This window comes from Penicillium rubens (genome assembly GCF_028828025.1).
Source record: "Penicillium rubens strain IBT 27055 chromosome Unknown utg000001l_segment0_segment0, whole genome shotgun sequence".
NCBI classification, from domain to species: domain Eukaryota; kingdom Fungi; phylum Ascomycota; class Eurotiomycetes; order Eurotiales; family Aspergillaceae; genus Penicillium; species Penicillium rubens.
The window spans coordinates 2,239,327-2,252,388 of NW_026890599.1; the positions used below are offsets into that span (position 1 = coordinate 2,239,327).

At 49.1% G+C, this 13,062-nt stretch overlaps 4 protein-coding genes across 4 annotated transcripts; 1 reads left to right on the forward strand and 3 right to left on the reverse strand.

The window, feature by feature from the left end:
• Positions 1-669: 669 nt before the first annotated feature.
• N7525_000893 (glutathione S-transferase family protein) lies at positions 670-1,537 on the reverse strand (the record flags this gene model as incomplete). The annotated part of the gene is made up of 3 exons (XM_002561879.2): positions 670-1,294; positions 1,355-1,408; positions 1,458-1,537. The coding sequence occupies 3 exons, from the start codon at positions 1,535-1,537 to the stop codon at positions 670-672; spliced, it is 759 nt and encodes a 252-aa protein (XP_002561925.2).
• Positions 1,538-4,333: 2,796 nt separating this feature from the next.
• N7525_000894 (putative feruloyl esterase) lies at positions 4,334-6,007 on the forward strand (the record flags this gene model as incomplete). Its single annotated transcript, XM_061211701.1, is given in 6 exon segments — positions 4,334-4,361; positions 4,476-4,971; positions 5,059-5,074; positions 5,091-5,344; positions 5,395-5,629; positions 5,684-6,007. 6 exon segments carry the CDS (start codon positions 4,334-4,336, stop codon positions 6,005-6,007), a joined length of 1,353 nt encoding a protein of 450 aa, XP_061070927.1.
• A 354-nt stretch (positions 6,008-6,361) lies between these two features.
• N7525_000895 (ferric reductase family protein) lies at positions 6,362-8,131 on the reverse strand (the record flags this gene model as incomplete). The annotated part of the gene is made up of 1 exon (XM_002561876.2): positions 6,362-8,131. The coding sequence occupies one exon, from the start codon at positions 8,129-8,131 to the stop codon at positions 6,362-6,364; it is 1,770 nt and encodes a 589-aa protein (XP_002561922.2).
• A 1,924-nt stretch (positions 8,132-10,055) lies between these two features.
• N7525_000896 (uncharacterized protein) lies at positions 10,056-12,809 on the reverse strand (the record flags this gene model as incomplete). The annotated part of the gene is made up of 1 exon (XM_002561874.2): positions 10,056-12,809. One exon carries the CDS (start codon positions 12,807-12,809, stop codon positions 10,056-10,058), a length of 2,754 nt encoding a protein of 917 aa, XP_002561920.2.
• Positions 12,810-13,062: the final 253 nt, after the last annotated feature.

Genomic DNA, 13,062 nt, shown 5'->3' on the forward strand with positions numbered 1-13,062 from the left:
GGTTAGTGATATGAGTGGAAGAGATGAAAGAACCTGGGAAGCTTTGGTGTTCAAGAGGCGAATATTAACACGTGATTGTAGCAAAATCTTATTTAGTAGGCGGTGGCAAGGCTATTAACGGATTTAAGTATAACCGAACCGAGATGAAATGGAGGTCTCTCGGATAATTATTGTTGCGTCCTCCGGAGTGGAGTGCGCTTCAGATGGGAGGAGCTGAGTGTGTTGGGATAAGCGGCGGCGGTCGACCAGCCCGCCGCGCGGAAGCCAGGTGTATTCAGTCCTACATAAGTGAGGTCTGCATAAGGTATACAAGAGTACTCCGTAAGCTACAAGAGTACTCCGTAATCGTGGCACCGCGTTCACCAACACACTACCCGGTGTTGGTGTGTTGGTGAAGGTGCCACGATTACAAGTTGTTATAAATCTTTGTTGCAACCATCTCATCCTATACGAATGTCCATATTTAGTTTCTGGTAGCTTGTAGCTCCAAGAAGTTTGTATACGAGGGATCTTCGGGCCTTATGCTTCCAGATAGTCATGCGGAGTTAAGTGAATAAGTCCTGTTAGGGTTCAGTCTGAAAGTGGACTATGAGAGATTTGACATTTATCGGTCTCCTAATTTAAGTATCATTTCAGAGTATCTGCAGCAGTTCCTCATCGGCGCTTCATTTAAACTTTGCCTTTGGCATCAGCCTGCATTCCCTGCTGAATCCAAGACCTGGCCTCAGCAGCCGCTTTATCCACAGCCGCCTTATCCTTGATGAGATCTTTAATGGTGTGAGGGGCAGGGACATGACGGCCCTTCTCAACACCTGGCCGCTTGGCCATAAGCTCCTCCCAAGCCTTAACATTCGGGAACTCGTCAATATCGATACCGGCCCAGCCCGCAGCAGCTACCCACCCCCAGTGCGTGATATCGGCGATAGAGACATGGTCACCGACAATATAACCAGACTTGGACTCAGCGAGGTGCTTGTCCAGAACACCATACAATCGGCGCGACTCATTGACGTATCGGTTCACGCCATACTCAATACGCTCGGGCGCGTACCGCGAGAAATGGTTGGCTTGGCCCTGCATGGGTCCTAGACCAGCATTCTGGAAGAACAGCCAGTTCTTCATCTCGTAGTATTCCCGCGTGCCCTTGGGGAATGAGATCTTGTAATCCGTGTCATACTGTTCTGTCAGGTATTCCAGAATGCTACCAGACTCAAATATCCGGATCTCCTGGCCATCACTGAAAGTGTCTGTCAAGGCAGGGATACGGCCATTGGGGTTGATCTTTAGGAACCAGCTGTACGGCAGTTAGATTTGTTTGGTGTAGGTAGGTATTTGTAGAGGTGCAAAGACATACTCTTCCTTTTGGGTGTTCTTCGAGATGTCAATCTTCTCAACCTTGTATGGCAGGCTACGATATGTTAGTATCAAACTTCAGGCGGCCAAGGAAACTAACATACCCAAGCTCCTCTAGGGCAATGGAGATCTTGATCCCATTGGGGGTCTGGGTCGTATAGAGGGTGATATTTGGTTGAGACATATTGGTATGACGAGAAAGGGGACTGAAGAGTGAAAACCGAAGATGATCGAAGAAGATGTTGAGTTATTGCTGTATGTTTGAAGACTGGTGGTTTAAGTATGTGACGTCTTGAGGTCATATCAGTCCTGGGCAACCCCACTTTGTGGATTTATAAGCTTGTGGAACGGATCCGGAAGATTCTCCCGAGGTCTCCGCGAGCCGTGTACGTTGAATAATCATATCACATCCATTGCCCGAAGCCCGAGGAGTCAGAAGTACTTTCTGAACAACTTGCTCTCGAGGCGGTGGAAGGTCAGATGCCATCTCAGATGCCATATTTTCCAGAGCTACATGTCGCCCGTGGATTGTTCGTAGATGTGTTTGGGTATTGGTCTCCCATATTATGAGTATATAAATTTCCATTCGCTATTGTTCTGTATATACTGAAGTGCCGAGCAAGTTCATGGACATCCATGGGAGCAGAATGAGAAATAACCTGTATTTACAAGAGCTGTGCTCACTTCTTTCCTTGCTACTTACTATACTCCGTTGCCGCCTAAGCAGAGATAAATTATCTAGGCATTCATCCGCCATCTAATACCTCTTTAGGTACAGTTATTCCGGATCTATACCCATAACCACTTTCAGCAGACGTTACATTTATGTTGTATGCATAAGCAAGTTACAATAAACAAGCTCTAGTAGGGTGTAGATACTACAAATTAGCTCCAATCCTAGAAATATGGCCTTGTTTTTGCACAGTCTGCCTATAGTATTGGCTAGCTCGCTTTGTGATGCGTCCAGCCCCCGGAGACGTCGGGACGTTCAGCGGGATTCCGCCACATCGGCAAGCTTAGTCTGCCCGAGACAGTACCATCCATAGATCTATATCACCGACGCTTGCGATTGTGAAGAAAAACAAAAGAGATAAAATGGCGTGGCGCAACATTGACCGTTAAGCCAGTTGCGCCTGCCATTGGGGAGGATACCCTGAGTTTGGTATGTGTATCACATTATAAGATCTCAGCACCATACTCTGGTGTCTGCGATTGTGGTCTGGATTATCAGGCAGTTATAAAACATGTAACTTACGCATTGCAAATTACTAGAATATTCCCCTGGAATAGGGGCTGATGCAAGTGTGAACCAAACAGCTGATCGCGGACGGGAAAAGAGAGACAATGATATATTGTACAAGCCTCAGATTGACGGGAATAATTCCATTTTCAGACTAGCTCAAATATTGCACAGCTTGTGAGTGGCCAACTTTACTTCGTTCCAAGGTTGCGTGAGGGTCAGCTCTATACGCGTATCTGCAAGATCTATAGACCAAAAAGTAAAAAAGGATTCTTCTATATTCGAAATGTCCGAAACTCTCTACTCTATAAAGACTTTAGATTCTTCTAGACCTCCTCGATCACAGTACTCCTTTTTTCACTGGTACAACCGCAAAACATGTCTCAACTCGGGTCTCGTTCCTACAAGTTTTGGAACTATGCACCCTCCATACCAGCAGCCGTCATTTTCATGCTGATATTTATTGTCCTAACGGGTCTTCATTCTTGGAAAATGTTCAGATCCAGGACATGGTTTTGCATAGCATTTTCCCTAGGCGGCTTTTGTATGTGGACTCTCTTGCCTTACAGTTTTACTCCTCTATACCTTGAAGACCATACACTGACCTGCATTACAATCAAGTCCAGATAATCGGTTACATTGGACGGTGCATTGCACATAATAACACAACTACAATGGGACCATACATTATCGCCAACGTGTTCATTCTGCTCGGTCCTACACTCTTCGCCGCGTCCATCTACATGACCCTTGGTCGACTCATTCGTCGGGTCCATGGAGAACATCTTTCTCCCATCCGTGTCTCGCGCCTTACAAAAACTTTCGTCTGGTTCGACGTGTTGTCCTTTGTTGTCCAGGGAAATTCTTCATCTCTCTCAGTTATGGGCACGCTATGTGGGGGAAGGTTCGCGTCATTGTCGGTTTGACAATTCAACTCATCTCGTTTTCCCTCTTCTGGGTAACGGCCATCGTTTTCGCAAAGCGCCTTCGCCGTACACCCACTCCCGAATGCCTCAAGCCTAGTATTCCTTGGCAGCGGTTATTGCACATGCTATATGCTGTCAGTGCCCTCATTTTGGTCCGTTCTATTTTCCGGATCGTTGAATATGTCATGGGCAATGATGGGTATCCTCTTATGCATGAGTGGACATTGTATGTTTTTGATAGCTTGCCGATGGCGGTTGTCATGGTCATCTTCTTTATATGGTATCCTGATCAGATAAGCCCAAGTGCGAATTCTGAGAGAAGCATACCGCTTGCACACAGCTATTCAGAGGTCTGATTTTGTGGGGTTGTATGTACTGTCCTTTACTTGGAGTCTTTGGTATCCTTTTGTTTATAGACTGTTTATCTAGTCTGCTGTTTTTTGTTATACAGAAAGAATTGGTTTTTCCTACGTTTAACACACGTTTCAATCCTTCCTAGGTTCCGTACTTCATATTTTATCTAATAGATATCATCCAATGCCTCCTAATTGAGGTCATTCCTTAATTTAAGGCCATCCGATTTAGGGGACCGGGTCCGAATACGCGTATAGCTTTTGCCGCTCAACAGAGTGGGTTTTACTATTATAGGCATCCACTACCATGGATATCTCTATCTGGATGCGCAGAAATCTATAACGGATTGATAACTAGTTCAAACTCCTTAGCGGAACCGAGGCAGCAATATTCGAGTCTGCCCAATGCGCGTATAAACCAAGAAGCAAGTAACATAGTATAACGACGACATATTTAAAGTATGAGCTCCGAAGCAAAATTTCCAGCAAGTTATTTTCTTTCAGCCTATTCTCCAAAGTGCTCGCTTTGACATCATGAGCCTCTCTCCATCGTTGTGCTCGGCTGAAACCTTTTTTTTTTTTTTTCATTTCCTCACATACCAGGCGCCGAAGTGTTGTCACTGCAAGCCTCTCAAGTGTCAAATGTTTCCAAGTACATCCCCCAGTGGTACTACTACAACCATGGCAACGTGACGGCTCAAAACCTCAACTTCTGCAATGTCACAGTGACCTACAAACACACCGGCAAGAACGACACCATCAACGTTGGCGCCCTTCTACCCAGTGATTCCTGGAACGAGCGACTACAAGGAATCGGAGGAAACGGCTACGTAGCTGGTCTCACATCCACAACGGCATTTGGAATGATCGCAGCAGCTGCCGAAGGATACGTTGCTATTTCAACAGATGGCGGTCACACAAGCGACGACCCTGCAGACTGGGGCCTTCTGCAAAGCGGAATGCCGGACCATAACACCATGTACAACTTCGGCATTGCTTCCCTTGGTGATGCAGCAATCATCGGAAAAAGCTTGACTGAGAGTGCATATGGATCGAAGCCCAAATACTCTTTTGGACCGGATGCTCGCAAGGCGACAGGGTATGGCGCTTGCCCAGCAATACCCCGAAGCCTATGACGGGATTGTTGCTTCTGCTCCTACAATCAATTGGCCTCAGTTTTCGATAGGAGGATACTAGGCTCCGTTTGTCATAAACCAGCTCGATGAATACCCAAATCATTGCGAGCTCAACGCTGTGACAGATGCTGCACTATCCGCCTGTGACAGCGCTGACGGCATCGTGGACGGTATAATCTCGGACCCGGATGCATGTGTCTTCGATCCATTCGCCTTAGTCGGAGCCCAAATCAACTGCAGTGACACTGGACCTCTGTTGAGAATCTCGGTTGCCACTGCGAAGATTGTTAATGCCACCTGGACCGGAGCACGGGACTCACAAGGCAACTTTTTATGGTATGGGTTCAACCCGGGACTGCATTGACAGGAGAGAATACGCCTGCAAGCACAAAATGTCCCAACGGGACATGCACTGCGGTCCCCAGCCAGCTATACAATCGATGGGCTCAGGTGTTTGTCGAACACAATTTGAACTTCACCTTGAGGAACATCACGCACCAAAAATATGACCACCTTTTCCGAAAGTCTGTTCAGCAGTGGAACTCGGTATTTGGAACGAATAACCCAGATCTGTCGAAATTCCGTGACGCTGGGGGCAGGATGCTTACGTATCACGGCCTAGTACGTTTCGTATTGTTTGTTCAAGAGATATACGTATACTAATTGTTAATGCAGATGGACGAAGTGATCCCTCCCAACGGCACGAGGTCATACTACGAAGCGGTGACTGCCGGCGACTCGAGTGTCCATGAGTACTACAAGTTGTTCGAAGCACCAATGATGGGACACTGTTTTGGCACCAAAGGAGGATATCCTTCGACTATGTTCGAAAGCCTGGTTGCTTGGGTCGAGTCCGGCAATGCTCCTACGAGTCTTCCAGTGAAATACTCTCCGGAAGATGGGAAGACATACGATAGGATGCTGTGCCCACCACATCGAGCAAAGTACAAAGGTACTGGGGATATGACGTCTGACGATGCATTTTATTGCGCAGAGTGAGCTGTTACTCAATTTGTTCTGTACAGAGGTCGAATTGCGTGCACTGTTGTTATCTACAATTGCTAAGATTACCTACGTAGATGCGCGAACCAGGAACAATCCCTAACCAAATCGTGCATTTTGCAAAAAGGATATGTACAACTCTATAGACCTATAGTGACAGGAATATCGCTGCCAGAAAAGAAAGAAAAAGTCCAAGTATACAAGAAAAGCCAGCTGCAAAGCAAACCGGGCAGACAAGTGAAGGATTATACAAGGGTATAATCCTACGTAAAAAGACGACAGTGACCACCATCACAACAAACACGCTCATACGCCGAAAAAAGACAGCAACTTATATCTATCATGTATAATCTACCAAGAGAAACTCTCTTCCACATAATCAACACTGGTCTGAGTCTGCCTCTTCCGACAAACGCGGCGAACATCATCACTCAGACCGCCATTTCCGCAGACCAGAACGCCCATGGCGCCAATTTGATTCTCGACCTCCATTCCAACCAACGTATCAATATTAGGACGACCAGGGAACATCTGCACGGTTGCAGATGGGCTCTGGATCTCCTTGGTGTTGCGCGGCCGCGTAACAAAGAGCATGATGCGCAGGACCTCGCGACGGCGGTCCATCGCCAAGATACTGGTCATCCAGGGCCGGATCCACTCCAGGTGTTCGGGGGACTGGATGATCCAGACGAGTGTTACACGGCGGGCAGCGACGGTGCCGTTGGCGAACCCAGCGACGAGGTGGCGGACGAAGGGAACGTGGTGGGTGATACCGACTCCGCCGGCGAAAAGCATCACCGTACCGTATGAGTCCATGGTGTGGATGTTGCCATATGGACCCTCGGCAAAGGCACGGAGGGTAATCTGTGAGGTCGGGGAGTTCGCAGCGCGCTGGAAGAGCTTGTCGGTCATTCCGGTGCGGCGACGGACGAGGAGAGAGATGGTTTCTTTTTGGGGCACGTTGAGGATGTCCTTGCTTGTGAGTGGGAGAGACTTCTCGTCGGAGTTGCTGTCTTCGGTTTCGCTCCAGCCAACGGAGAATGGGTGCGAGGTCCACAAGCCCACTGATGGGATGTAGAGGTAGATGTGCTGGCCGGGGCGGAAGGTCCAGGGGCGGGCCATGCGCAGAGTGATGCGCATTGCGTCGCCGTGCATGGCTTCGATGACTGCGGTGGTGCATTCACGGCCGCAGTTGCGGTACACGATGATGAAGAAGCGGGTGGCTCGTTCGAGGGCCCAGAGAATGATGGAGGCAAGCAGATAGGTTTGCGCGGGAAGGTCGTTCAGATGGACCCAAAGGAAGCCCATAGAAACGGCTGCAATGGCAATGTGCAAGTGAAGGAATGTCTCGTAGAATGCATGACGGATAGGCGAGGGTGAGTGCAGCAAGAGCGCAGTGAACGCACAAGCAGCCACCAGGCCGGTCAGCAAAAAGGTGCTATTACCCAGAGCCATTCCGACAATCTCCCAGCCTTTCTCGTTGGCTTTGGGGATAGCCCATGCAAACACATGTGCAAGACTTTCCAGCACCACGATGCGGCCGAGCCACCGGTGAAGCAGATTCCATGTATCGAAAGGCACATGGAGCATAGCAATTAGAGGGTTGTTACGGCCTGCCATCAAGACCAAGGGGATCAAGTTCACGGTTGCCATAACTCCAGTGCGGTTACGGATAACACCGGCAAGCGTGTCTGAGTCGGACCCATAAGGAGTTGTAACACAGCAAAGTGTGATGTTCATGGCGATGACGCCGGTGACAAGGAAAGCATGGAAACGGCTAGGCAAAGTACCCATGTTAATAGCTGATGAGAGCTGGAGTTCACGGTTGTGTCGGCTGCGGAACAACGCAGCATATATGATATGCTCCTTGATCCATGCAAAGGTATTGTGTGTGGAGACGAAGTACCGTTGCCGGTCATCGGTGAAGCTTGCCAGGCGTCGGAGATGGCGAGAGAAGCGGAAGGCAAGCTGCCAGATGTAATAAGCGGCGGCAGCAAGGCCAAGGGCGAGGATTGTATAGCGTGCCAGGTCATCGTTAACGGCTTCGTAGTAGGGATTGTAACCATGTCGTTTTTCGATGTATTCGATATCCGTTGCGCTGGTTAGTCCAGCGAGGGACATCGCCAGTAGAAAGGAGTGCATGATAATCCCAAAGATGCTGCACGTCAAGTGCTTAGGACCAAAGTTGGGGTATGGTTTAGCGAGGCCAGCTCGCTAGGAAAAGAGTGGATTGAAAAGGGGGAACCTTGATATCTGGGCCGTCCCCACAGGAGGCTCAGAAGATATTGTCGAGAAAGACAGCGAACGGAATAACCCCAGATTGCTTGGTCAAACGACAGAAGCAAGGATCGAAGGGATTCGGGTGTTTAGGGTTTTCTGTTGGGTGGCTGGTGTGTCAAGGAAAGGACCTGCCTATATCGAATGTATAGAAATCAGAGGGAAAGCATGGAATAAAAGCCGTCTGTCGGTATTTAAGTCCAATTGGGTCCAGCGAGAAGACAAGAAGCGAAAATATTCACAGAACAGCGGGGGATGTTTGTTAAAGGCTGTTGTCGACGGGCAACGAAAGGAATGCCAGTGATCCAGTCACTGTGAAAAATGGGCTAAAGGAGGAAAAAAATGACCACGATGACACAATGAAGATTGTCTCGAAAACAAAGGGAAAAGGAATGAGACAACGTTGATAGTAAAAATCAATGGACAATGGACAATAAAAGATCAAAAATAGAAGAAAGAATTGTTTCCCCTTGTGTCCAGTCCAGAAAGAGAGAGTAAGACAGGGTCAGGGCCAACTGGACCAATATGTAGAATTCAAGCAGGACTCTCCACCTTCAGCACGGCCCGCATCATGTGGAATCCGCTTTCCATTTTGATTTCCGGGACTTTTCTCAATTTTCTCGAAAGAGGGGGGGTTTTGGCGCTAGGACCCAGATCGGTGCAAGGGATTTCTCCTGTGCGTATCGAGTATAAAGGCAGACGATCCTGCAGATCCATTGCAGCGAATCAGGGGCTCATAGTTTCCGTAGCCTCCGCAGACTTTGACAGAAGATGGACCTGGAACATGCGACAGGTCGAGCCCGAGCTGTCGAAAAGTGGCGGGAATACCGATGAAGGGCTATGACTGGCCAGTACTGTTTGACAGTGAAACAGCGAGTGAGCAGGCAGAGTTTGACAAGGATCAACAACCGCCACACAAACCGACATAGATCCGCGGCAATCCTTGGCCAACGACTGGTTTGTTTGAGAAAGGGGCCTTTCCTTCATCGATGAGCCAATCTGCAGGCGGGAGTGGGGGAAAAGGAGGGTTTGTGGGGTCACGTTCTCATATTCAACTTCTCCATTAGCGCCCATGTCAACCCATCACAGACTGAGCCGAACGGAGTAATCCACATTAGGGGTAGTGAAACAGTCCGGTCATAGGCTATTGCTCCAGTCATCACTGTAAAAGGTCATCTCCGTCAGGTTGCTTTCTTGGCATTTCATTTATATCAGACCTTAATCTCCTCGCACGGAGGCCTTCGGAGAAACTGTGCTGAGCCCTCTCCTCTGTTGGAATAATTTATTCTTGCCATCGGTCCTATACTCCGTTTTCCGTTTAGAGTAGTGACTTGGCGACCTGAAACTGGAAAATATGCATAATCCGATGTCTTACCCTGATTGCATGCTGCAGGACTATATCATTCAAGGCCGTCCCATGTTGGCCCCGGAGTTTTGTCGGTCTGCAATTTGTTTTATATTACGTGCCAGATATAGTGCGCATATAACTTGTCTCAGTTCGAGGTCCAGTCGTGAGAACTTTCCACTTGTCTTCTTGTCATCGTGAGGTCCAAAGACTAGTCCAAAGTTTGAGAAAAAAAAAAAAAGAAAAAAGAAAAATACAGATATCCTGAACAAACGCAACGGCAAAAACACCAATCCAAGAACACCAATCCAAGGCCATGGGTATCAAAAGTATCAAATCAAAAGCCCTACCTAAAATACCGATTTCCCAAAAACAAAAGCGGAGCAAAGGAAAATGAAAAAAGCCCCCCAGGCTGGGCCCCGCTCAGAGAAAGCTGAGCTCATCGTCACTATCGTCATCCTGGTGACATGGAATGACCGTTTGTCGAGTCCTCGGAGGCTCGACAATAGGACGCATGGTTGAAACTGAAGGGCGCGTAGACCTTCGTCTCTCTACCGTACGATGAACTTGCTTCGCAGCACGCTCCAAAGTGGGCCGGACAATAGGCTGGCGTGGGCTGCTTTCTTTGTGATTGATGATCACGACTTCAACCTTCCGTGCCTGTTGTGCTGCAGGGGTCGTCCGTCTAGTCAGATTGGCGCTGCGCTCTCGCAGGATGCCTCGGCGAGTTACTGGCTCCACTGTAGAACTGTATCTAGTCGGGGTAGGAGGCCGTATTTGGGGGCTGTTTCCACCCCTGTCAACTACAACCACCGGGGTGGGTCGTTGCCGTTTTCTAGGCCGTATGGATGAAACCTCGGCGTCCTCGATAGTTCGTTTGGTCGCCGTTGGCACGGGAGAGGAGGTCAGACTTGAGACAGAATCGTCGAAGAGATCAGACCCAGGTGAACTGCTATCCGTGTCTGTAGAGGAAGCGATGCAGGGCACTGGGCTTGATAGCATGCGCATGGGTCTTTGAGCCTTTTGCACGATGATGGGTTTTTCCTTGGTTGTCGGCGTACATGCCACCCACTCGCCAATACTATCTTCCCAGCGGAACCGGCCTGTACTCTGGCTAGATTGCTCGGGTCCTTCTAAAGATCTTTGGGCAGTCTCTTCCTGACGCTGTTTTGCCACGGCCGCCTGCTGAACGTCGACGGCCCACATGTGGTCATCGGGATCTGCTGTAGCTTCCGCAAACTCCATAGCAGCTTCCGCCGCGACTCGCCCAAGCAAGGCGGACAAAGCTGAGGTATCGGCTAGGCGGGCGAGTTGCGAAACCATGTCACGTATTTCACCGCTAGTACGTTCGGTTTCATCTTCTGCAGTTTTTCTGAGGCAGCGAAACGCTTGGTGCACAAACAATGCTAATTCTCTAACGATGTCGGAATGAGATGCTATAATCTCCGCGCATTCGTCAACACTGGCTGTTGACGCCATCGCGTAGTGGTTATTGTCCAATAAAATTTTGTCGTTGCACTGTACAAGGCTGGTGGCCAACAAGATGCAGCCACGCCGTAATAATTGATGAGGGGTGTTGCCAGCCCGCTGCGCGGCAGAACTTGACTCGAGTTCTCGCTGCAGAGAAATGTGGAGACAGCTTGTAATATAGCGCGCCTTCGTTTCAGCCACACAATCAGTGTCATCGAAGGCACGAGAACGTGAAATGTGCATGCCGCAGAGCGCTGCCATGAGACTTATGACGTGATTGCTCAGTGCATCCTCCACCTGCAAAGGACAAGGCCGCGCAAGATTTGAGATTTCCCACGGTGTGGTGGAGGCAGCTCTGGTCGCACGAGGGGGAACAGTCTTTCCCTTCAAAGCTGGTTTTAGTGTAGGTTTCTGAGCAGCAGTGATAGGGCGGGCGTCACTAGCTGAGAGAATCACAGCTTCAATCAACCGCGTAGCTGCAGGACAGTCTTGATCCTCTTTCGAAAGGGATATCGTTGCTCGCGTCATCCAGCTAGTCCATAACTTGGTTCCCATCCATTCTGGGGGTAGCACTCCCCGTAAGAGAAGCTTTGCAAGTTCATCAAAGATATAAGAGCGATTGGCAACACCATGATGAGCATACTTGCGTAATAATCGGATCGGATCTGAAGGGTCATGTTCAACCACTGGCCTTAAAGCCTGTGGATAGGGGTAATTTTTGCGTGTGGAAAGTAATGTAGAGAGCAATGAGTCGCTTTCTTCGGGCGCAAAGGAACGACATTTCTCAATCAGCGCGCAGGCAATCGAATCTGTTATCCAACGATTCTGTATCAGGGTAGAAACCAAGTAGATACCCTGTGCGCGGACAGCCTCGCGGAGTGGCTTCCAGCCTGTCCCATAAGGCGCATAAAATGCTTCCAATTCTGTAAAATATGCATCGCACATATCTTCGTCCCCGTCCTCATCCAACTCGTCATGTGCTTCTTGCTCGCTCGCAATAAAATCAGGAAGACTTCGTGCCACCATGAACAGCAAGGATCGCGCACCACGTCTACTGCTTTCAGACGAGGGCTTCACTTCTTGCTTGGATATCACAGTGTTGCAGAGGAAGTTTTGGAAGACGCGGTCAAGGTTATGTGCTATGTCGGCGAAGCCCGAGTCACCAGACTGGTCGAGAAGTTCTTGCCAAGGACTCTTGTGGAGCGAATATCGATCACGGAAGACTTGCGGCTGTGACGATTGGATATTGGGGTTGACTCGGCCTTCCGGTCGTTCTGACTGTGCGCTCGGGGGCATCTCCCATCTCCTCCCAGTGATGAGTGGTGTCGCGACCTCAATAGCGCCGGGCAGGGTGCGTGAGGCTTCCGGACTGTGTATTGACAGTCTATTGCGCTTTTTCCCGCCAGTCTCCTCTGTTTTGGACGAATATTTGTGTCTAGGTCGTCGTCGCTCGGGCTTTTTCCCTGGAATCCAAGCTGGGTCGTTTTCATCCGGATCCGCATCCGAGCCTGAGCAGTTGTGCCGGCTCTCTGGCTTATGGTCGGTTGCTGAGGCAGGCACATCATTACCCTCTGTAGTATCTTGTGGTTTCGACTCGATCGCGATCATCGACAGCGTTTCTTGGTGCTTTGCGATTCGACGGCAGATGGAGGTCAAGGGGCGCAGGACACGGTTTGCCCATTTTGCGGTAGCTTGGGCGTCCTCCATTTGGGACAAAGAAAATAATAATATTTGCTAATAGTATACAACTGTCCAAAGAATCAGCAATGTCACAGGTGTTTGTCTTGGTCATTGGGATCGCACAGTACCAAACCGTACTAACGAACTCCTCAGCGATGCATGATAGGAACAATGATGGCACTCGACCAGGTATTGCCAATAATGTAGCAATAATCCAATGTAAGTAAGATATGCCAAATAAAGGGCGCGTTAAGTGGAAAATGAATGATAACATTCGATC